This window comes from Elgaria multicarinata, chromosome 23, assembly GCF_023053635.1.
Source record: "Elgaria multicarinata webbii isolate HBS135686 ecotype San Diego chromosome 23, rElgMul1.1.pri, whole genome shotgun sequence".
In the NCBI taxonomy this organism is placed as follows: domain Eukaryota; kingdom Metazoa; phylum Chordata; class Lepidosauria; order Squamata; family Anguidae; genus Elgaria; species Elgaria multicarinata.
In genome coordinates, this window is record NC_086193.1 from 815,459 (window position 1) to 839,234 (window position 23,776).

At 47.6% G+C, this 23,776-nt stretch overlaps 2 protein-coding genes across 3 annotated transcripts in view; both read left to right on the forward strand.

The window, feature by feature from the left end:
- The window catches only part of LOC134413087 (BRISC and BRCA1-A complex member 1-like), a 165,024-nt gene that overhangs the window by 40,284 nt on the left and 100,964 nt on the right, over nt 1-23,776 (forward strand). The gene's annotated exons all lie outside the window — the stretch shown is intronic.
- On the forward strand, nt 10,182-22,701 carry OCEL1 (occludin/ELL domain containing 1). 2 transcript variants are annotated; one of them, XM_063146951.1, is made up of 6 exons: nt 10,182-10,322; nt 12,576-13,832; nt 15,356-15,537; nt 18,044-18,215; nt 19,380-19,430; nt 21,285-22,701. In XM_063146951.1, exons 2-6 carry the CDS (start codon nt 12,687-12,689, stop codon nt 21,402-21,404), a joined length of 1,671 nt encoding a protein of 556 aa, XP_063003021.1. In that variant the 5' UTR covers nt 10,182-10,322; nt 12,576-12,686; the 3' UTR covers nt 21,405-22,701. The 2 variants fall into 2 exon arrangements, with proteins under 2 accessions (XP_063003021.1, XP_063003022.1); XM_063146952.1 differs by having other exon boundaries at nt 12,646-13,832.

A 23,776-nucleotide genomic window follows, 5' to 3' on the forward strand; every position in this document is an offset into this window, starting at 1 on the left:
ATGCAGGCGCTCGGCATGACCATCCTCCTAGCCACGGCTCGTGGCTCCAATCCCAATGCAGCTGTGGATCCATTCTGGGTTTCATCCAGAACCAGCCAGAACTCTGAGCTCTCCAAGGTGCTGACGTCTGTCCCCACATTATGCCTAGCGTTTCGTTAGAGCGCATTGCGAGTTGCCGAGATCGTCCGCAGCGCGAACCGAAAACTCGTGGACGGCCCAGGTTTCTGACCTCAGTTAGGCAAACAGCTCCGTGATGGAGATGCAGGTCCCATGAAGGACGATTTGCGAGCCCGTTACACTAAAGTGTCCTCTGGATGTTTTTAAAAAGCAACAGTTTTAATTTTGCAGCGTAGACGAGACGGAGAGGTCCCAAGACCAATTTGGCTTTTTCAGAAGCAGTTCCAAATTCTACCCGGGCAAAAGGGACCGGAAGCATTTCTGTGTGCGGCTTTGCGCAGAGACGGAGGACAAAAAAAAAATGTTACATTGAAACTGGCCCGTGGGATGTGGGAGAGGCCCACACGGATCTCTAATCCACAGAGTCTGGGTGGAAAGAGGGGACTTTGATACCCTTGTGGCTTTGTGATCTAGCACAAAATCTTTCTGGAAACGTAACTCGGAGCGTTCCAAAGGCAGGTCTTTCGTTCCTTTTTAATTTTTCCTTTTTAAAAACAACAATAATATATACCTTCACTCCTCGTTCATTTCTCCTCTCCTTCTTATAACTTCTTACCTCACCTACGTCTCCTTGGTTCTCCAATTCTACAGGTGACTAAAAACATGTTTATTTCCTTTCTTTAATTTTGTGTAATTAAGGGGTTGGATATGAAGCAACGTTCTGGCTGTGATGAATGAAACACCCACATGCACAGTCCTCTTTTATAAGAATTATAAAAGACAACGGGTGATCCAATCAATGTTAACCTTTTTAAAGAAACCCACTTTGATTTCAAATTGGGATAGAGTTTTAAGTCTATGCACCAGGGCTTAAGCAAAGCCCTCCCAGATAGACCAAGATGGCGTGACTGACCCAGCAACCTGTTTCTGTCAGTGGACAGCCAAGGATGTGTGGAAAAGAGGCAAGTTGGCGATGTAATAATAACTGCCCCCTCGCCCATATGAGGGCAACTTGTGTTCAGAGATACCTCTTGATGTGGGGACCTCGTTGAGAGTAGAAGCAGAGCCACGCTGGATCAGCAACAAATATCCCTCGCGTCCACTAGCCATTCATCGCCTTCTCCTCCTCCGTGAATTTGTCTGATCCCCTTCGAAAGCTGTCCAAGATGGCGAACGTCACTGCCACCTTGTGGCAGTGAGTTCCGCAGTTTAGTTATTAGTTCTCCTGGCCAACTCCCAATTTCTCTCATGCCCTTTTTAATCAGACCAGTGCTCCTGGGCTAGACTAAAAGGTCCATCTCCACAGGGGGGAGGGGAGATCCATTGGATCAATGAGGCTTACTTCTGAGTCGACGCTCACGCGCAAAGTCGCCTGGCCTGTTTAAGTGCTTAGCTGTGACTGAGTCGTGCTTCTGGGACGCAGCCACAGGAATGTTCTCGTTCAATCATTTATTGCATGATTCTGCCGCTTTATGAGCAGTTTGCAAAGATTAAAGCCCCCCCCCCAAAAAACCCCTCAGTCTCAAATGCAACATAAAATGATTTGCATACAAAAATAAAAGACACGTTGCTGGACACCTGACAGTACAACTCCCAGGACCTGTTGAACGTCGTAGCATATGCTGTCCAATGCCTGGGAGTCAAGGAAAGAGTTAAATTCCTTCCTTGGAGGTACAGTTCCAAAACTGAGGGGCTCCCACTGAGAAGGCCCTGATGGTTGTGTGCTGTCTCCAGGATCCGAGGCAGTCAGCCTGTGTGCACCAGTTGCTGGGGAACATGGGTGGGTGGGTGCTGTTGCACCGTGTCCTGCTTTGTGGGTCCCTGATTGGCCACTGTGTGAACACGGTGCTGTACTAGATGGACCCTTGGTCTCATCCAGCATCAGGGCTCCTCTTATGTCCTTAAGGGCCTCTCCTTCATTGCAATTCTCTGAACCTCCCTAACTGAGACATCATTGGGAATATAAGTCCCATTATCCCCAGCCAGCCCGGCCATTGGGCCTGCCCCTATGCAAACAGATTTACTTTCCCCCCCCCTCCCCATTGATTTATTTCTATTATCCAGGGATGCAAATCCTTCCAAGGCGACTTAGAAATAAAACCCAGACACAGGAATGACACACGCTAAACAATATTAAATATCATTCCCTCCAGGGCAGGGGGGTGAAAATAAAAATGGAGGAGAGGAGGCAGTCCTCATTTCTGACTGCCTCCTCTGGCTTCTCGGGGTTTTCTCACGTGTGTCGTGTTCCGGGTTCGGATTGTGCTTCCGTGTAACCACAGTGCCGTCTTTTCCGCATCTCTTTAGATGGGATCCATGTTCTGTTGAGTGTTTGGAAGCATCTCTGGTTGTTTTTGCAAAGTGTCAGATTAGTAGCAGGTGACGGGGAAAGGCTGCCCTCTTCTCCGAAGTCCTGGAAAGCTGGTGCTGGTCGGAGCGAGGGGTGTGTGAGAATGGAGTCTGGCAGGTAGAATGAAATTCTGGGTTGGTTGGTTTTAAAAAAATTCCGATTCCGTCAGTGAGTTGATGATGGAAAGACACCTGACAATCCGTGAAACGCAGATCAAAGTGGGCTTCATGGACAAACAGCTCTGACCTGGTGTAGCTGCTCTACGGATCGAGACCTTAGCTTTACATGACTCTGGATAAACCGGTTTTAAACAACAAACGTAACAAAAAAATCCAGCAGCCAAAAATCCCCTGAAAAGGGTTTGAAGCGAAGCGAAATATCATCCCTGGAAGCAGGAATTCTTTCAGACCGATGTGCTGGCTTGCTGGCATCGCATGCATATTTGCTTGACCCAGAGAGAGAGGAGGGAGAAAAATGCTTCTGTTATTAAGGGCTACCCCCATTCCTAAAAAATGAAGGACACCTCCTCAACTTGCCAGAAATGGGGGCTTCCAGAATAGAATATTACACTGTGGTTTATTTCAGAGGGCTATTATTAAATACATTACAGGGTTCTTCTTCTTCTTCTTCTTCTTCTTCTTCTTCTTCTTCTTCTTCTTATTATTATTATTATTATTATTAATTTCTTGCAAGGCATATAACATAACTGTCGCTTAGAATCTAGCACTGCACAGGAGCTAAGCGTGAGGTGGAGAAGAGAAGTTTCCTTGTTCTGTGCCATTAATGTTCGGAACACATGGCTGGTCCTTGCGATTAGCAACTGGACATTACTTGTCAATTTCCATATGTGTGGATTCCGAAGTCTGTTCCATCCATCTGCTTCTGCTTTACTTTTTCTTTCTTTCTTTTAAAGGGTATTAGAATAGTATTTCACTGCATGTTTTCAAACATACCTTCTCCCACAAGGCACAGTTTTGCTGCAGAGGACTTGGGGGCATTTGACAGGGCCGCACTCCATCAAATGCTTTGAAGGAAGTCAAGAAATCCACCTTTCCCTCTGACTCACAGGCATGGTGCGGGGTTGTGTGCCCTCCGGATATTTTCGGACTGCAATTCCCATCAGTGACAGGATTTGCAGTCTGACAGCAACTAGGGGTCCCCACACGATCCCCACGCCTGATCCAAATCTACCATTATCGAATCACTCCGCTGCTTTGGAAAGAGGGCCGTCTTTCCAAAGAAGAGAATTTTTGAAGCTTCCCTACCTGGGATATTAAAAACTCCCCTGTTCAAATCTTGCAAACTGTGCTCCCTGCCTCGGTTTCTCTCCATCTGAAATATGGAGATGATATCAGTGAAGGTTGGTGGTTTAGATGTCGGTGGGGCAGCGAAACCACTCTGGGTTTTTGTCAGAACCAGTCAGGACTCTAAAAGAGCCATCCTTACAGGTTCTGATTGAAACACAAGACCGGGTTCATTGCCTCACCAACATCTGACCCACCAGCCTCCACAGGATAACAGTACTGACCTACCTTACAGGAGTGTTGTACAAATTAGAAAGCGCACATACGCAAAGCACCTGAACCAACTTGCTACGTTGTCCTGCTCTTCGATTTATATTGCTGGCCTTTGTTTCTTTTTATGGGAGTTGCTTTAGGGGCACATTTTCAGGCTCCCAAGGCGGGATATAAACACTTTGATAATAACAAGATCAATAAATATTTTAAACACACCTGTACCGTAATTTTGTTCAACTTCGAGCGCACAATTTTACACTTGGTTAGTTGCGTGTCGTTTCTGACGAAGACGCTTTGCTTTACGACAGCCTTCCTCAACCTGGGGCGCTCCAGATGTGTTGGACTACAACTCCCAGAATGCTGGGGCATTCTGGGAGATGCAGTGCAACACATCTGGAGCGCCCCAGGTTGAGGAAGGCTGCTTTACGAGGACGAGTGATCTGAAACGCACAACCATGAACGTGAGGATCACAGAGGATGATTTTTTAGTTTTAAAAATCTGTCTGTTGCATTCTCTCTTTTTTCCCCACAGAAGGAGCAAAGTGTTCCTGCCAGGTTTCATTCCTGATCGGTGATTTTCTTGTGTTTTCTTGATTAGAGAAATCTCCACTTTCACCCTCAAAATAAGGCTCAAATAATTAGATTTGCCTGAATAAGGCAAACAAATCCTACAGTAAATTCTTTTTGCAGAGAACGTTGACAGTAGTACAGTGCTTTTCGATGTTCACGGTGCTTCCTGTTCATAATCTGTTCTCCTTGCGACAACCCTGTGTGGTAGCACAGCAGAGGGTTGGACTTGATGGCCTTAGAGGCCCCTTCCAACTCTGCTATTCTATAATTCTTTGATTCTTCTCCATATGCAGGCCTCCTGATCTATTATGTTGCTCAGGCTAGTTGGGAATTGCACAAACGTCAATAAAAAATGTTCAATTGCAAGCATTTGTATTCAGGGGACAATTAGACCAGCAGAGGCCTGTGTGTGTGTGTTTGTGTGTGTGCATGAAATTCCAACCACAAATGCACGGATCCTTTTGCCGGATTGCGGTATGCAAAAGCGCAGTGTGTCCCTCCGGTGATGTCAGTTTTGGCTGTGTTTTGGGGGGCAGGGTAGAATTTGAACTGTTGAAACTGGAACGAGAGACCAATCTTCTCACATGTCTCTTCCTCTGCTGATGCTTCAAACAGGTCTTGCAGGTTTGGAAAACCATGCAAAATCCTGCTCAACCTGTTTGACTGGGGTCAGCAGTGGGATGAGCACACAGTTTTGCAAGCAACCATCCCCTTTTCAAAGGGCTTTCGACTCTTCTGTAAACTTCTCACGCTTCTCCGTTTTACACCCATCGCACTGTAGCCGCACCAGTCTTAATCCCTCTCCAAGTTGACGTCTGGTTGAATCCAGACTTTGTCCTACTTTCGCTAGACGCATTGAAATCATTGGTACGACAGTGATCAAGTAGTCCCCTCGGTGCTGGCCACATTTTAGCATCTGCGTCCTTCTCAAAGGTGACTCTGAGCTGCAAGGAAAGCAACCTGAGAGGTGCAAAGGCCACGATCCATACGTAGCCACGCCTTGCATTGGGATCACCCAGGTGGCTCCTGCAGTCAAAACCACCGGACGAATGTTTTGCTGCTCAACTTCAACAAAACGACGTTGATCTAATTTATCCCTTCGTGTTGCGGTGACTCATCGTCACAATCCCAAGGAGAGGCGAAAAATGCATGCAGTGGTGTTGATCCAGAGGAACAAACCAGCTAGTGTCCAGTGTTAGGCCGTAGCTAGACCTAAGGTTTCTCCCAGGATTGTCCCGGGGTCAAACCTGTTCCTCTAAGTGCCACACAGGTCGTCCGGCGCTCAGGCAGGGATGATCCTGGGATAAACCTTAGGTCTAGCTACGGCCTTAGTCTTCCATAGAGTAGGCCTATTGAAACGAAAGGCAAGTCATGGCTAAATTAAGTCTCCTTCATTTCAATGGGTCTACTCCATGTAAGGCTAACACTAGAGGCCTTTCACGATCTCCACCATGACTGCAAATGGGTCTGGATTATGCCCATTCCAAACCAAAATATGTTGCATTACAGGCTAGCTCCCAACAAACCTATGATAACTGTGAAAATTAATTCCCCACCACCACTCAGCTACTGTGAGGATTGCAGGAAAGTTCAGAAAGTTCAGAAAGTGCCCCTGCTAATAAAAAGGCCCTGGGGTTTTGTCCCTGTGAGCCCAGAGGCTGCTACACGACTGAATTGACCCTCGCAGGAAACTTAACCGGAACTTCACGGTTGTTCCTGGTAATCCTTAAAATGTAAGCAATTGAGAATGAGGAGAATGAGGAAGGCTACTCAGTGGATACCCACCCACCCTCACCCCCGGAATCAGGTTCCCTCTAAAGTTTACTTCTCTGTACTGCAAGGCTCAAATTCTGTCAAATGGACAAGCTCAGCTTGCGTCTCCTCGGCCCGAAAGGGCTGGCGTAGCACCGCAGCTGCGCAAGGTTGAATCTCAGCCCTGGTTGCAAACTCCCGCGGTTGCTGAAGGGATGAGGCTGTTCTGTCCTCCTTAGCCCCTTCCTCTGAAAGGGTGGGGGCATGATTGATGATGATGACGACGACATGGATCTACCTTACAAGGACGTTGTAAGAATGAGTGAGGTTATGTATGCATGCAAAGCGCTTTGGCTCTTAAGAAATGAGGCAAGAATCGTAGAAAACAGGAAGGGGCCTTGGAGATCATTTAGACCGACTCCTGCTCAATGCAGGCTCAGGACGTCCCCGAATCTATCTATCTACCCATTTATTTATTTATTTATTTTGAGTGAGGCAATGGACGAGTGTTCATGGGGAAGCGTGGCCGGTTCTGGGTACCTACTTAGTATTTCTTCTTAGGAATATCGACTAATTTTCTCCACAGTGTTTTATGTACACTGCTAACGTATGCAGAATTAAAACCGATGTAATAAAAGACTCTGAATAAACTCTTGGTCTCACACTTTTTCCTCTCTCTCTCTCTCTCTTCCTGGCTTCATTTTGCAACTTTTTGAGGTCGTCCTGGGCTGGATCCAGCATCTTCATTTTGCATGGAGAAGGAGCGTTAGGGTGACCCTATGAAAAGGAGGACAGGGCTCCTGTACCTTTAACAGTTGTATTGAACAGGGAATTTCAGCAGGTGTCATTTGTATATATGGAGAACCTGGTGAAATTCCCTCTTCACCACAACAGTTAAAGCTGCAGGTGCCCGGCCCGCTTTTAAATCTGGTATAGCTGCAGTATAGCTCCTTCAGCTTTAACTGTTGTGATGAAGAGGAAATTTCACCAGGTGAGACATGCATACAAATAACACCTGCTAAAATTCTTTTTTCTATGCAACTGTTAAAGATACAGGAGCCCGGTCCTCCTTTTCATAGGGTCACCCTAAGGAGCGTAAGGAAGGACCCCCGAAACAATTTTTTCCCATCTCTGCACGTTTCTGCTACTTAGAGGCAGCCGGAAGCGAAGGATCAGGGTAAAACCTGAGCGCCATTTTTTTCTGGGTCGCAAGGTGGGGCGTACAAATCCAATCCAATAAATCCAATAAATAAATGGCCCATGCGATGCCTTAAATAATTGTGAGACAAATCTCTCTCTCTCTCTCTCTGTCTCTCTGCTGCATCTCACCCTCCTGCCTGAAATACAGGAAGAATTAACAGTGGCCTGCTTTGCAGGACTGTTGTATGATAAGTGATCTCATGTTGGCAGCACTCAAATTATGCGGGGAGGGGGGAGAGATTTGATGAGATTATTCCACTCACTATTAGAAAATAAATAAACTGGGAGTGGGCAGGTGTCAGCAGAGAAGGTGAGAAAACGGAGCCCCCCTTTCTCCCCTTGAATTCAACCCTATATGAATGCCATTATTTTATTATTATTATTTATTTATTACATTACATTACTATACTGGCCCAAAGCTGATGCTCTCCGTGCGATTCACGACCATTAAAACCATAAAAATCAACCTGATCAAATACAATATAAACGTTTAAACATTTATATGTGTTTTTCAAGGACCCCAGAATAGCTGTTTTTTATACTGTTGTTTTTAATGCTTTTTATGTTTTTAAACTTTGTATATTTGTTTTTAATGTTTACTGTTTTAAACTTTTGTAAACCGCCCAGAGAGCTTCGGCTATGGGGTGGTATATAAATGCAATAAATAAATAAACAAACAAACATTTAAAAACTACAGTATAAGAGAAAGAAACAGAATAAAACCTAGCAGAAACGCAAAGATTTTAAAGCACAGTGATGGAATTATTATTATTATTATTATTATTATTATTATTATTATTATTATTTGCTATTATGAATTCAAACTGAAGTACTTTGGCCACATAATGAGAAGACAGGACACCCTGGAGAAGAGGCTGATGCTAGGGAAAGTGGAAGGCAAAAGGAAGAGGGGCCGACCAAGGGCAAGATGGAGGGATGATATTCTGGAGGTGACAGACTTGACCTTGGGGGACCTAGGGGTGGCGATGGCTGACAGAAAGCTCTGGCGTGGGCTGGTCCATGAAGTCACGAAGAGTCGGAAGCGACTGAACGAATAAACAACAAAAATTATGAATTCAATAAATACTTAAAACCACACAGACACAAAAAAACCACACACAGGCTCCTGACTACAATTTCACTGAGAAAATTCAAAGATTGATGCTGATCATCTTCTTCTTGTTGTTAGCATCAATTTTGGGGTGCATTTTCCAGATAAAATGACAAAATACCAATGCGAAAGGCTAAAAACACAACCAAAGCCCCCGCCCCCACCGGCACGGCGGATGAAACCAAAAAGCAGCATGGAGAAAATTGTGGGTGCTCTTGAATGCTCACGGGAGAGAGGAACCCCCAACTGAGGGTGAGGGAGCAAAATATTGCCGCAGAACCAGAAGCGTGGGAAAGAAAGATCTGAGATGCTCTCCAGCCCACCTTACCAAGACAGGTAAGGACAGCTGAGAGAAGGCAGAGGGACTGGAAAATGGCTTTCCAAATGTTTTGGACTCCACCTCCCATCAGCCCCAGCGAGTGCTGGGAGTTGTAGTCCAAAACCCCTAGAGGCCCCCAATTGGTGGAGGTTGGCATTGCTTCAAGACGTCAGTTTTCTCAGGCCTCCTCTGGCTGTTTGCTGCCATCTAGGAGGCCAACCGTGCCATGGCAGCTGATTCCCGTCAGGTTACAGCATAGGCATGACGAGACTCCAGCTGGTTGGGCTGGGGTTGATGGGAGTTGGAGTCCCCCAGGTTCCCCGGCCCTGCGTTCTGCGTCTGGCTCAAGCTGAGATGCCGTCAAGTCGCGGGCACCGTGGCATCGACACGTCGTACTTTTACGTCGTGGTTTTTATATTGTGGTTTAAGTTTTACACTTAAGTTTAATTTATGGTTTTAATTTTTGTGAACCGCCCAGAGAGCTTTGGCTGTAGGGCGGGATAGAAATCCAGAATAAATGAACATGTTTCTTGTGCAACGTCTTTCGTTTTTTGTGCACTGAGCAGTGGGTTGGACCCAATGGACTACAAATCCCATCAGTACTGCAGCCTTCTTTTCCTTCCAGATATTTTGGACTACAGTTCCATCAGGGCTGCAGGCTTCTCCAACTTCGTGGACCCACGGATGTTTTAAATTACAGTTCCCATAAGCAAGGCCGCCATCTCCAACCTGGTGCCCCTCAGATATTTTGGACTGCAATTCCCAACATCCCCAACCACCCTAGCCGATGGCCAAGGATTATCGGGGCAGCAGGCCCCAAACATCTGGAGGGTACCATGTTGGGGAAAGTTGGAATAGGCCAGGAGTTCAGGACCCCTTTCAGCAAAAGGGCCAAATTCCCTTTCAGAGAAGCTCTCGGGGGCCGTGATCCAGGGATGAAGGGGCGTGGCCTTCTCACCAACCCCAGAGGGCCGGATTTGGCTCTCGGGATTACGGTTCTGCACCCCTGCCTTGGAGGGCTGCTCGAAATAAATCTGAAAGCTCTAGCCATTCCACCTCCCCGTGGCTACCGCAGCATGGCAAACTCTCGACTTGTGTGTGATGCTCGTCACCGGAGAAGGCTCCTGGCTGGCACGTAGTTAATATTTAACGGCACCAGAGCCGATAACACACTGGATTCGGGCTTTCTGTACACCACAACGTTCTTTGTGTGTGTGTTTGCAGTTTGCCTGGCTGGGGCGAAGCCTGGATTCCTACGTACCCTGGAGACCGCCAGGGAGAAGGAAACGGCGAGTTTCCTCTGAGGCTTTGAAGTCAGACGGTCCATCTCACCGGCTCCCTCGGTGAAACGCCGTCTCTGCTGCAAGAATCGGCAAACAGTCGAAGGTACCGTGTGAGATTGGAGGGGGGGTTGTCTTTTTGTGTGGGGAGGTGAGAGGAGGGATTGGGTGGGATACAAAAGTGAAGAGAAGCAGAAAGAGAGTTGGAAAAATGATGGGGCAGGATCTGGACTGGTTTCCACAGAGTTCTGCAGATCAAGCACTGATGCCCCAAGGGAGGAGAGATGGCCGTGACAGCTTCAGGCGGTGAATGTGGGGTACCATGGGCATCCGTGGGAACCCACTGGGGCTACCGGAGCCCCACCACCGGGCAGGCCGTGGGGGAGAAGAGAATAGATGGGCCACATCCATGGGTCAGAAAAACCACATCAACATAACCCTAAGCTAAGCTCATTTTGATTTGATTTGATTTGATTTGATTTATTACATTTATATACCGCCCCATAGCCGAAGCTCTCTGGTCGGTTTACAAAAGTTAAAACCAGTAAACAGTATACAAAATTTAAAACCATCAAAACCCTAAACTGTATAAAAACAATGGTATCCATTTAAAAAAAACAGTTCTGGGGTCCGTTAAAAAACAAACTTAGCATATGTTGTTAAATGCTGTTAAATGCCTGGGAAAAGAGAAATGTCTTGATCTGCAGCCGAAAAGATAACAATGTTGGCACCAGGCGAGCCTCGTCGGGGAGATCATTCCATAATTGGGGGGCCACCACTGAAAAGGCTCTCTCCCTTGTTACCATCTCCCCAAGCTCCCCAAATTGTCATATTTGGGGGTCTTCCCCCCCTTTTTTTTGCATGGGAGATCTTGGTATTACATTTTCCTTTAACTTTTATTTCCAGTTCTATTTTAATTTTCAGCATTATTATTATTTTACACTGTAGCACAATAAATATCAGTTTGGATTTTTTTCAAATGTTGTTTTCAGATTGAAATGGGTTCATTCTATGATTTATACATTGCGATGTTTAAAAAGTAGGGATTTGAATCTGAGTTTTTGTTGAAGTTTAGGAATCGTGCGTAGAGATCTGAGTTTTCCTTCATATACACCACACATTTCATATGTATGCATTGAATTTTCTTATATTCAAATAGCCACATCTTTCTTTCATTCTTTTGTTGAAGTCTATATGAAAAATAACTTTTAAAAAGGTCGGCCGTTTTCAGGTATGACCCCCACTTTAAGCTCTATCGTTATGAGTACTGTTATTATCATTATCATCAATATTCTCATTATCGTTATTGATAGTTTTAATACAGAAAGAAAAACAGGAAAGAGAACAATTCATACAGCAAGTTACGTCACCTTTAAATATATTTATTTTTTGTGGTCCAGAAGCCGAATTCTCGAAACCTGAAAGTGGTGTCTTTGCTTCAGCTGATGGGCAGTATAGATATGGAATCATATTTTTTAAAAAATCTCTTTCAAAAGAAGAAGAAATAAAAGCTTGTCCTTTAAAAACAAATGCTCTGATTTGATTACCACCTACCTTATTATTTTATTTCTTAATCACTGAAGTGGCCAATTCAAGCATCAAGAAAAGTGTCAGCCCAGAGCAGAACTGTCGCTCTCTGCATGCGACTCCTCGTTCAAAAGGATTCTCTCATCCATGTTCCCCAGCAACTGGTGTATGTAGGCTTACTGCCTCTGCTATTGGACGTAGCACATGAGTAGCCATGGATATCCTTCTCCTCCTCCAGGAATTTATCCAACCCCCTTTGAAAGCCATCCAAATGGGTGGCCATCACTACACCTTGTGGCGGGGAGTTCCATAGTTTGACTCTGCACTGTGTGAAGAAGTCCTTCCTTTTCTCTGTCCTGAATCTCCCACCCATCAGCTTCATGGGATAACGACCCCGTTGGGTTCTAGTATTTTGAGAGAGGGAGAAAAATGTCTCCCTATCCACTTCCTCCTCAACAGACACAATTTTGTACATCTGTATTACGTCTCCCCTCATTCCTTGCTTTTTTTCCAGCTAAAGAGCCCCAAATGCTGCAACCTTTCTTCATAGGGGAGTTGCTTCTGCCTCTTGATCAATTTCGCTACCATTTTTCTGCACCTTTTCCCAACTCTACAATATCCTTCTTCTTCCTGACTGTTAGAGCAGCACGACAATGGAATCAGTGACCTAGGGAGGTTGTGGGCTCTCCCACACTAGAGACATTCCAGAGGCAGCTGGACAACCATCTGTCAGGGATGCTTTAGGGTGGATTCCTGCATTGAGCAGGGGGTTAGACTCAATGGCCTTGTAGGCCCCTTCTGCTATTCTATGATTCTATGATTCTTCTTTTAGGTGCAGTGAGCAGAACTATCCATAGACTTCTAGGTGTGGTCCTCAGCCAATCCCACTTGCTCCTTTGCAGGACCTGCACAGAATGGTGCTGAGAGTGAACCATTTGGGGAAATGGCCGCTGAAGACACACCTGCTTCATTCAGAGAGAAGAGGCAGCCAATGGCAGGTGAGAATGGAGACCTTCTGAGTGCCTCTATCCAACTGCAACCAATGGAACGTTGGGCCAAAGATTCAGAGAACTCATTGGGTTCTAGCTACTCAGGCGGTTCCCACTCATCTCCACGTGGGTTTTTTCCTTCAGCCTCCAGCAACATACCTCAAGACCAAGAGATGCCAGCTTTGAAACCTGTCAGGCGGTTCATTCCGCCATCTTGGAAGAACTTTTTCCGACCATGGTGGAGACAGTCCCGGATGGAGCCATTTCTCTTGACCTCCTCCCCAAAAGGCGTCGAGCACTCACCACCGGCATCTCCCGTTTTAGACCACCCTCGGAGAACCATCTTCGGTTGCGACGGGAGCTCCGGCAGTGACAACAGTGATAGCGGTGAAGATTACAAGAAGCCCTTCTCAGCCTCCATCACCCCTCTGAAGCCTGGCAAGATGCTGACCGCCACCAGCCAAGGTGACTTCTCAACCACTCCGCCAAGCTACAAGGAGAAATTGGAGGCCTATGACCATAAATATGCCTACATGAAGTCGTGGCCGGGGCTCCTCCGGTTAATGGGAGGCCTGGAGCTGATCTTGGGCGGGATGGTCTTCGCTTGCACAGCAGCTTATATCCAGAAGGACTATCAGTGGTCTCAACTCTACGGAGGCAATATTCTGCCCTACAACGGCATCACAGGAGGGGGATATGGCTACAACTACTACGGACCAATGACGCCGTTCGTGCTGGTGGTGGCCAGCCTAGTGTGGCTAGTGACGGTGATCTTGTTGGGCCTAGGCGTCACCATGTACTACCGAACCATCCTCCTTGATTCCCACTGGTGGCCTCTGACGGAGTTTGCCCTCAACCTCATCATGTTCCTGCTGTACATGGCCGCCGCCATCGCCTACGTCAACGACGTCAACCGCGGCGGGCTGTGCTACTCTGTCTTTGCCGCCAACCCGCTCATCGTGGCCTTGTGCCGGATCGAAGGCGGGCAAGTGGCCGCCATCGCCTTCCTCTTCATCACGATGCTGCTGTACCTGGTGGGCTCCCTTGTCTGTCTCAAGATGTGGAGGCACGAAACTGCCAGGAAGCACATGCAGGCCCTGGTAAGCACCCATCATGGACAACGATGGTGGTGGTGGGGTCTATGGATGAGTGGGGTGGGGAACTCGAGGCCTGGGGCCCAAACCCAGCCCTCCAAATTTCCCTAGCTGGCTCCGTCCCCTCCCCTATCACCCCATTTCTCCCACCCATATCGTTTGGTGGTGCCCCGGCTTCTGCACATTTTTTCAAGCCAGGTGAACCAAGGCTCTGACTGAGGAAAAGGCAGCTTCCAATATCGCTATTTAAACCAGTCGGGGACCATGAGGACTGGAACCTTACTTTATTTTGAGGGCAAGGGTCATAGGTCTGTGGTTGAGCACCTGCTTTATTTATTCACTATTTGTTTATTAAAACATTGGTGGGATACAGATGAAAGCAAACTGCATAAAACAAGAAATAATGTGCCGTATTAAACCATTAACAAGCTAAAAACAGTCGAAAATTTAAAAGCAGAAGAAACAATTAAATCTGTGTGCAGCTTCAGCCCTCAAAGGCTTTGATAACAAAGAAAAGCCGCGTTTTAACTTGGCGCTGAAACAGAGCCCATGTCAGCACCAGTCAGGCCTCCAAGGGTCGGGCATTCCACAACCGGGGTGACACAACAGAGAGACTATCCCCAGGCTCAATGCCCGGCATATCAATCCAGAAAAGAACCCCTGGACTCATAGGCTTAGAATGTAAGCCTATGCGGCAGGGTCTTGCTATTTACTGTTTTACTCTGTACAGCACCATGTACATTGATGGTGCTATATAAAATAATAATAATAATAATAATAATAATAATAATAATAATAATAATAATAATAATCTGAGAAGGAAAGCACCTCCTCTCTAACTTTCCTGGACAGGGATAACCTAGCGACAGTGGTAAATGCGCTGGTAAATTCCCGATTAGACTACTGCAATGCCCTCTACGTGGGGCTGCCCTTGAAGACGACGTGGAAGTTGCAGCTAGTGCAAAATGCAGCAGCTGGGCTGCTGACCAGTACATCCCATAAAGACCATATAACACCGGTATTAAAGGAATCGCACTGGCTGCCTATATGCTTCCGGTTGGATTTCAAGGTGTTGGTCAGGACGTTTATAGCCCTAAACGGCTTGGGACCTCGATACTTCAGAGAGCGCCTCTCCTTATACATGCCTGCGTGAGACCTTAAATCTGTTGGAGGAGCCCTTCTCCGCAACCCACCAACACAACACAATTGCTATGATGGGACAAGGGAGAGGGCCTTCTCTGCGGTGGCACCCCGACTGTGGAAGGCCCTCCCCTTGGAGGCCCGACTGGCGCCAACGCTGACTCTATTCTGGCGCCAAGTTAAGATACGGCTTTTTAATAAAGCCTTGAATGGTTAAATTCACCTGGCTTGCACACTGTCTTGCTTTAATTGGCTTTGATTGTTTTGAAATTTCATGTTGGTTTTAACATATTCATGGTTGGGATAGGAATGTTTTAATTAATAAATAAATAACTTGAGTCTTTAGACGTGAACCGTCTTTCGGCGTCTTTTCCCACCGCCTCCCACAGCCAAAGCCGATCGTCTTGCGGGTTGGGCCCCACCAAGCCTCTACCCAGGATGACGCTCATCCAGCCGGGAAAATCACCAAGCGCGTCGAGTTCTCGGAGAAGGGAGAAGAGCCGGAGGTGCTAAACCTCTCCATCCCGACGGGCCACCATCCCAAGCCGCACATCGTTCCTGATTATCTCATGTGAGTAAGGCGCGTTGCTTGGATACAAGCCAGGTCCCAATGTGGACAACTCCTTCTTCAGCCAGGTGAGCCCTTGAAATATTATAACTAAATACCCACGCTCACTTCAAGATCTGTTTTGTTTTTTTCCCTTCTAGATGAGGCCCTGGTTAGGCCTCATCTAGAGTATTGCGTCCAGTTCTGGGCTTCACAATTCAAGAAGGACGCAGACAAGCTGGAGCGTGTTCAGAGGAGGGCAACCAGGATGATCAGGGGTCTGGAAACAAAGCCCTATGAAGAGAGGCTGAAAGAACTGGGCATGTTTAGCCTGGAGAAGAGAAGATGGAGGGGAGACATGAGAGCACTCTTCAAATACTTAAAAGGTTGTCACACAGAGGAGGGCCAGGATCTCTTCTCGATCCTCCCAGAGTGCAGGACACGGAATAACGGGCTCAAGTTAAAGGAAGCCGGTTGGACATCAGGAAAAACTTCCTGACTGTTAGAGCAGTACAGACACAATTTGGGTGCTGAGCACTCAACCACAACGACTCACTCGTGAAATATAAGATAGATGCAATCTCTTACAAATGTGGGTGATATTTACAGAATTCTTACATATACAGTTTGTAAAAAAAACATAGGCGTGCGCAGCACATTTCATTAGGTGGTTCGGCCAGGGATATTTTTTTTTAAAGTAAACATTGATTGAATATACAGTAATAAAGGACTTTTCTTCATTCATCGAACTAATGAAATAAACGAAAACTGAAGTAAACTGTATTTTTTTAATTAACAAGTAATCTGTACTTTAAAAATACACATTTTAAAACGGAGACTCTGAATACTATATATATATATATATATATATATATATATATATATATTATTATTATTATTATTATTATTTTGCTATACTGATAACCAGGCATATATAAAGATACAGTCAATTTTCATCCTCTTTAAATTTAATCAGATAATGACCTAATCCAAACGTACTAAAACAGATTCAAGTTTCTTGATCAGGCTTGTTGTGGTTCAAAGATCAGGTGTATTTTAACTCATCTAAATATACAAAACACTTTCTCCTTGCTGATACACCGCCTTAAACCCCTCCAAAGAAATCCAACGATGCAGAAGCTTCCACTATATAGAAAAAGAAACCAATAACAATAGTAGTGTCCAATGTGTCAGCACTAAAGTCACAATAACATGTTACAAAACAGCATATGTGAAAAATATTTTTGTAGTCAAGGTACAGAATTGTATCCCCACACACATTCACTAATCAATGCGTCTAAATAAGCAACCACATTTCTAGGCGTCTAAAAAGTTCTAGGCGTCTAAATAATACAGGTGTCCGGTACAATTCCTGTTTCGAAGAGTCTTCATCAGTGGGATGCTTATTCATAGAAGGAGCCGTGGCTGTATGTTTGGGGTGGAGCTCTCCAACATTATCACCTTGTAGTTTTTATGTTTAGATTAGCCACATAATGCTCTCAAGGTGGTGGGCTCTCCCACACTAGAGGCCTTCAAGAGGCAGCTGGACAACCGTCTGTCAGGGATGCTCTAGGGTGGATTCCTGCATTGAGCAGGGGGTTGGACTCGATGGCCTTGTAGGCCCCTTCCAACTCTATTCTATTATTCTATTGCACATGTCCATTTGTTGGTAATGTTCAGGGTATGTGGTGGGGAGAATCAGGAATGCTCCCACAGCTGAGCCAGACCATGTGCCTGCTCTACTCTAAGACAACGGGAGTTCCGTAATGAATGGAAACAATTCAAAACTTCAAGATGGAGGCTGATCACAAGCTGGACGTCGGCCAGTCGGGTGATGGGGCTGCTAAAATGTCTAATGCAGTCCTAGGCAGGCAGCATTAATAGAAGCATAGTCTCCAGGTCATGGGAAGTAACAGTCCCGCTTGATTCTGTGCTGGACCGGCTGCTCTTGGAGTCCCGTGTCCAGTGGGTGCCCCATTTCAAGAAGGCCATGGGCAAATTGTCCAGAGAAGAGCAACTGGGTTAGGGAGGGGTCTGGAAGCCAAGCCAACTGGGTACGCATAGCCTGTGGAAAGGAAGATTCAGCGGAGACATGGCAACGATCCCCAAATATCTGAAAGGTTGTTATGCAAGAGACTCATTCTGTGTTGCTCCGGAGGGCAGGACTAGAAGCAAGAACTGGAAATGGCAAGGACGTAGATTTTGGCTAAACTTTAGGAGAAACGTCGTAATGGTGAGAGCTGTTCAGCAGTGGGACAAGCTGCCCTGGGAGGTGACGAGTCCGTCTTTGCTGGAGGTCTTTAAACAGAAGCGAGCAGGCCATCCATCAGATGCACCCTATGGTTCAGAACAGGTTAGACTAGATGACCTCTGAGGACCCTCCCGAATCTATGTTTCTGTGAAATCCAGGCAAGGATCATTTCAGGAATAGAGTTAATTGACGGATGTTTCCCTGATCTCCCTTGACTGACACCGTTCCTTGTGTTTCGTTTTCTTTCCCTCTGCCCACCCGTTTTTTTGTGATGGGTAGAAAGTATCCGGCCATCGGAAGTCCGGAAGAGCGGGAAAAGTACAAAGCCGTCTTCAACGACCAATACGCCGAGTACAAGGAGCTACATAGCGAGGTCCGTGCCGCGCGGCGCAAATTTCAACACCTGGATACCATGATGTCCAAGTTGCCTCGTCGCTATCACAATGAAAAGGTTTGTTCTCAGTTCCTATCAATGGGTTTAGCTCTATTTTTAACCTGTTTTTTCCTCCTTATTTGGCTTTACGTTTGCGATTGCAAAACGAAAAACCAATAACCCAACCCTGAAAAGTCTGTGTGTGCAAAATATGCAAGCAGAGGCTACATTGAGAATGAATAACATCTCTTCTTTAGGACATCTGGTATGATTTGGGATCTGGAAGAGGTGACGTTATCCGGCTTTCTGTCAGGCGCAGGGGTCTCCAGCCTTTTGGGGTCGGTGGGCACGTTTGGGACTTGGAGGGGGTGTCATGGGTCCTCTCACAAAATGGCTGCCGCGGCGGACACATCTGGTTACCAAAAAAAAACTATTTTCCAGAAGGATGATTTCAGTCACACGTCCAGGAACAGTGAGGCTGAAAGGAAGGTGAAGTAACGTGAACAACAGCCTAAAGGCTAAGGCAGAGTTGAGTTCCGAACTTCGAAACACATGCTGCCGTCTGTGTTAGCTTCTTTTCTTTCCTTTAATTACAAAATACCTTCAGAAATAAAATAAAAATCAAGAAGGGTCGAGGAGCCCAGTTCTGGCATGATGACGACGACAATGGTGATATTGATATTTCTTTTATTATTATTATTTACTTTCCAAATATTTGAAGGACTGTCACATGAAAGTGTGCAAAGACTTTGAACTCTGTTTCCCCAGAAAGCAGGGCGTAGTCGGTCTAACGGGCTTCGGTTGCAGGAGGGCAGATGTCGGCTGAACATTAGGAGAAACGCCTTGAGTGTAACAGCCGGAAGCATAGAGGGTCTACAATGAGACGTCTCTTGGGAATGCTGTTTCTTTCCTGTCTGGGAATCTACGGCCTGCCCCGGTCGGGCTGTACCACACTGCTGAAGAGCTGCACACCCCGGGATTCCTTGCGGGGATGATGCATGGCTCTTGACGTCCCCGGACTGCAGAACCGAGGGCAGAATTCCATTTTGGAGAAGCCATGGGGCTGCGTTCTAGCAGTGGGTGGAGCCAGAGCCCATAGGGGAGGGACCAAAATGCCTGAAAGCACGGCCCTGACCTTGGGCATCTTTTGTAAAGGATTGTAAATGTTGCTTCTCTCTCTCTCTCTCTCTCTCTCTCTCTCTCTCTCTCTCTCTCTCTCTCTCTCTCTCTCTCTCTCTCCAGGAACAGAGTCGGTTTTCTGCCGTGTGGAAAGAATACAAAACCAAGAAGAAGGTAAGTGAGTGATTACGAGGCTGGCGTTTCAAGATGACCTTCCGAAGGTTGCCAGGTGGCCAGCGTTTTACTAGCCTGCTGGACCACGCACTGAAAAAGCGTGGTGGTCTCAGTGCGTAGCGGCAGAATCGTGGCTTCCTCCTTGTGCAGATCGCGGCTGCTTCTGTCAGAAGGTGGCGGCATGGCGGTAGCATGGATTGGTTTAGGGGCTGGCACACTTTGGGCAGCCAAGCCCAAGGGCCAATGCCTGTCGAGGCCTGAGCCAGCTCAGAGGCCACAGAACGAGGAGCGTCTGTCTGACCAAGCCACCACCGCTGTTGCCCGGTAGACCAGGGGCCACGCTCTGCTTGGCCCTCCGACCCAGTCTCAGCAGGCTTGGGCTGGACTTCAGAAGCCCCCTGAAAGTTTCCAGCAAGAGGATTGGTCCCTCTCCTGGCAGCCACTGGAAGAAGGAGAGATAGGGTGGCCCTATGGAAAGGAGGACCGGGCTCCTGTACCTTTAACAGCTGCACAGAAAAGGGGATTTCAGCAGGTGTCCTTGTTATGCATGCAGCACCTGGCGGAATCCCCTCTTTATTTATTTTTTATTTATTTTATTTATTTTATTTTATTTATTACATTTTTATACCGCCCAATAGCCGAAGCTCTCTGGGCGGTTCACAAAAATTAAAATCATCATAAAACAACCAACAAGTTAAAAATACAAATACAAAATACAATATAAAAAGCACAACCAGGATAAAACCACGCAGCAAAATTGATATAAGGTTAAAATACAGAGTTAAAACAGTATAATTTAAATTTAAGTTAAAATTAAGTGTTAAAATACTGAGTGAATAAAAAGGTCTTCAGCTGGCGACGAAAGGAGTACAGTGTAGGCGCCAGGCGGACCTCTCTGGGGAGCTCATTCCACAACCGGGGTGCCACAGCGGAGAAAGCCCTCCTCCTAGTAGCCACCTGCCTCACTTCCTTTGGCAGGGGCTCACGGAGAAGGGCCCCTGTAGATGATCTTAAGGTCCGGGTAGGTACATATGGGAGGAGGCGTTCCTTCAAATAACCTGGCCCCAAACCGTTTAGGGCTTTAAACCTAAAGGCTTTAAACCTTTTCTTCATCACAACAGCTCAAACTGCAGGAGCCCTGCCCTCCTTTGTGTCTGGTCACTCCAGTATAGCCCCTGCAACTTGAACTGTTGTGATGAGGAGGGGATTTCACCCGGTGCTGCATGCAGACAAAGGACACCTGATGAAATTCCCTTTTCTATGCAACTGTTAAAGGTACAGGAGCCCGGTCCTCCTTTCCATAGGGTCACTCTAAGGGGAGAGAGAGAGAGAGGGAAGAAAGAAAAGGGAGAAAAGGAAGGAAGGAGTGTGAGAGAAAGAGGAGAAAGACAGACAGACAGACAGCCATAAAGAATGGGGTGTCAGAGAGACAGAGAGAGAGAAAAGGAAGGGTGTCAGAGAGAGAGAGAGAGAGAGAGAGAAGGAGGGGTGTCAGAGAGAGAGAGAGAGAGAGAGAGAGAGAGAGAAGGAGGGGTGTCAGAGAGAGAGAAAGAGAGAGAGGCGGGGGGTTGTCCCTTTCCCACCTCCAGCGCCCGCCCTCTGAGCTCTAAGAGCCCATGTGTCGTTCCTGGCTTAGGTCCTGGTCGGCTGGCAGGAACCCTGAGCTGAAGCCTCCCACCTGGCAGGTGTGGCCGCTGTTGCCCCCTTGCGCAGCCAGGCCCCTCTTGGGTCCTGATCTTATCCCACTCCCAAGAAAGCTTGGTGAGCAAAGCACCCCGCGAATGCTCCTGACGTCCACGAGGTCACAGCGTAGCGTTTGACGTGCTTCCCCTCTCTCTGGCCGCCGCGTGTCAGGAGCCGGCTTACCTGGAGAAGCAGGAGCGCTGCGATTACCTCAAGAGGAAGCTGGCCCACCTGAAGGCCCAGATCCAAGCCTACGACCGGGAGTGTGGCGAGGGCTCCATCTACTTCTGACCGGCGGAGTCTCCCAACCCAGCGTGCAGAACGGCTTTTGGACCCAACCCCGGCTTTGGGTTTCGGAAGAGATTTCGATGGCTCCTGGATTTTGTGGGTCCAGGAAGAGGGTGGCGCGCCTTGGTCTTCTGCCAAATGCCTGGAGCTTTTGTCTACACAAAGGGAGGGCCTTTGCCCAGCTGGACCAGAAAAGAGGACTAATTCAGAGCACCGCGGGAGAAACAGGGGCGGGGGGGGGACCCTCCCCGCACGGAGGTCTACCAGATGGAGCAGATATTGCTGCTGTGTGGCCGTGGCTTGCTGCGGTACTTGCACGGACTGTACATTGGTAAATTTATTTAAAAACAGAAATAAAAAGGGTTAGTAGCTAAAAAGAGAAGGATTGGCCAGCCAGGGTGGGCTCCGTCGCCTGTGCTTCAAGGTCTCCACGGCCGTGTTCACCCCAACCTCCAGCCCCTGCGTCTCCTGAGGTCCCTGCCCAGGACTGCTCCACAGAATTCCTGCCCACCCTGCTCCACTCACTATCCCTCGCTGCCCTTTATTCCTGGGACCCTGTTACAGGGCCCCAAAGAATTCCTGCCCACCCTGCTCTGCCCACTCTTCCTCACTGCCCCTTATTCCCGGGACCCTTCTTTCTGCGCCTTCCATGAAATCTTTGACTTGTCCTCTTAATCGCCCTCCCCAAGTAGAACCAAACTTTACTCACAGGGCAGTGTAATGTACTGCTCTTGTACCCTTCCTATCCGTCCCCACGCCGCCTCTGTCACTTTTATTTCCCCCACTGTAAGCTTCTTGAGGGCAGGGACCTGCCAATTTTGCTCATAACCCTAGAAAAAAACAGCTACGAACTCAAGGCGACTTACACGGTCCTCTTCCTCTCCTCCATTTTGTCCCACAACAACCCTGTGAGGTAGGTGAGGCCGAGAGTCAGTGGTTGCTCCAAAGTCACCCAGGGAGCTTCATGAGATAAATAGGGACTAGAATGCTCTAACCACTACACTACACTGTCTCTCTCAGCTGGTGCTCAAAAGCGATTTCACCAACGCCCACAAGCTATGGCGCATCTTTCACCAAGCCGATTGCATGTCCCAGCATCCCCTTCCGGTCAGGGTGCTGGTTGACAAGATGGGTGTTGTAGTCCCTGCCCATCCACCAGCCATTCCTGGGCCTTCTCCCGCCAGTTGCAAAGCCTGCAAGAGCCTGGTTGCCTGGGGGTGAGAGAAAAAAGTGGGGTTTCTTTTGCCCTCTGTTTTTACAAAGAGGAAAGATCATAGAATCATAGAATAGCAGAGTTGGAAGGGGCCTATAAGGCCATCAAGTCCAACCCCCTGCTCAATGCAGGAATCCACCCTAAAGCATCCCTGACAGATGGTTGTCCAGCTGCCTCTTGAAGGCCTCTAGTGTGGGAGAGCCCACAACCTCCCTAGGTCACTGATTCCATTGTCGTACTGCTCTAACAGCCAGGATGTTTTTCCTGATGTCCAGCTGGAATCTGGCTTCCTTTAACTTGAGCCCGTTATTCCGTGTCCTGCACTCTGGGAGGATCGAGAAGAGATCCTGGCCCTCCTCTGTGTGACAACCTTTTAAGTCTTTGAAGAGTGCTCTCATGTCTCCCCTCCATCTTCTCTTCTCCAGGCTAAACATGCCCAGTTCTTTCAGTCTCTCTTCATAGGGCTTTGTTTCCAGACCCCTGATCATCCTGGTTGCCCTCCTCTGAACACGCTCCAGCTTGTCTGCGTCCTTCATGTCCCGACACCCCCTCTGTGCCGTATGTCGAAGCCTTCCTGGAAACAAGAGATGTTGCCGGCAAAAGGGTGGAACAGGGCTTTTCGTGTCCCAGAGCCCCCCTCCTGCAAAGAGAGCGGGCACAGGCTGCATCTGCCGCAGGCTGCCAAGATTCTCCAAGGCAACCTTCAAAGGCTGCACCCCACCGGGCGCATTCCAGCCTCGGAGTCACAGGGTGAGCAATTTTGGCAAGGTGTGACGCCACATCATTACTGAGCAAAGGGGCCACGCTCGGGGATGCGTTTCAGCTCCTGCAGCCGCGACTGACCCAAACCACGACACCCACACACACACCGCTGGACGCTTCCTCAAAGCGGTTCCACTTGTTCTGGTCAGCGTGGCGAATTCGGATCCGGCAGAAAACGCAACTCCTGCACCCTCCCGAAAGCTGCACACCTTAATCGGCCCCGAAGGCAAAGCTAAATATTCCTGAGATTTCCCATTGCCCGCCAGCGATGTAGGAGACCAGGATCCCAATGTGTTTGGAATTCTGTGACTCCGACCCAGGGATTCTGCATCTTTCCCTGAGACTCAGGGATTCCACGGATTTCCGGACTTGTTTTATTCACACACACCCAGAATTTTAC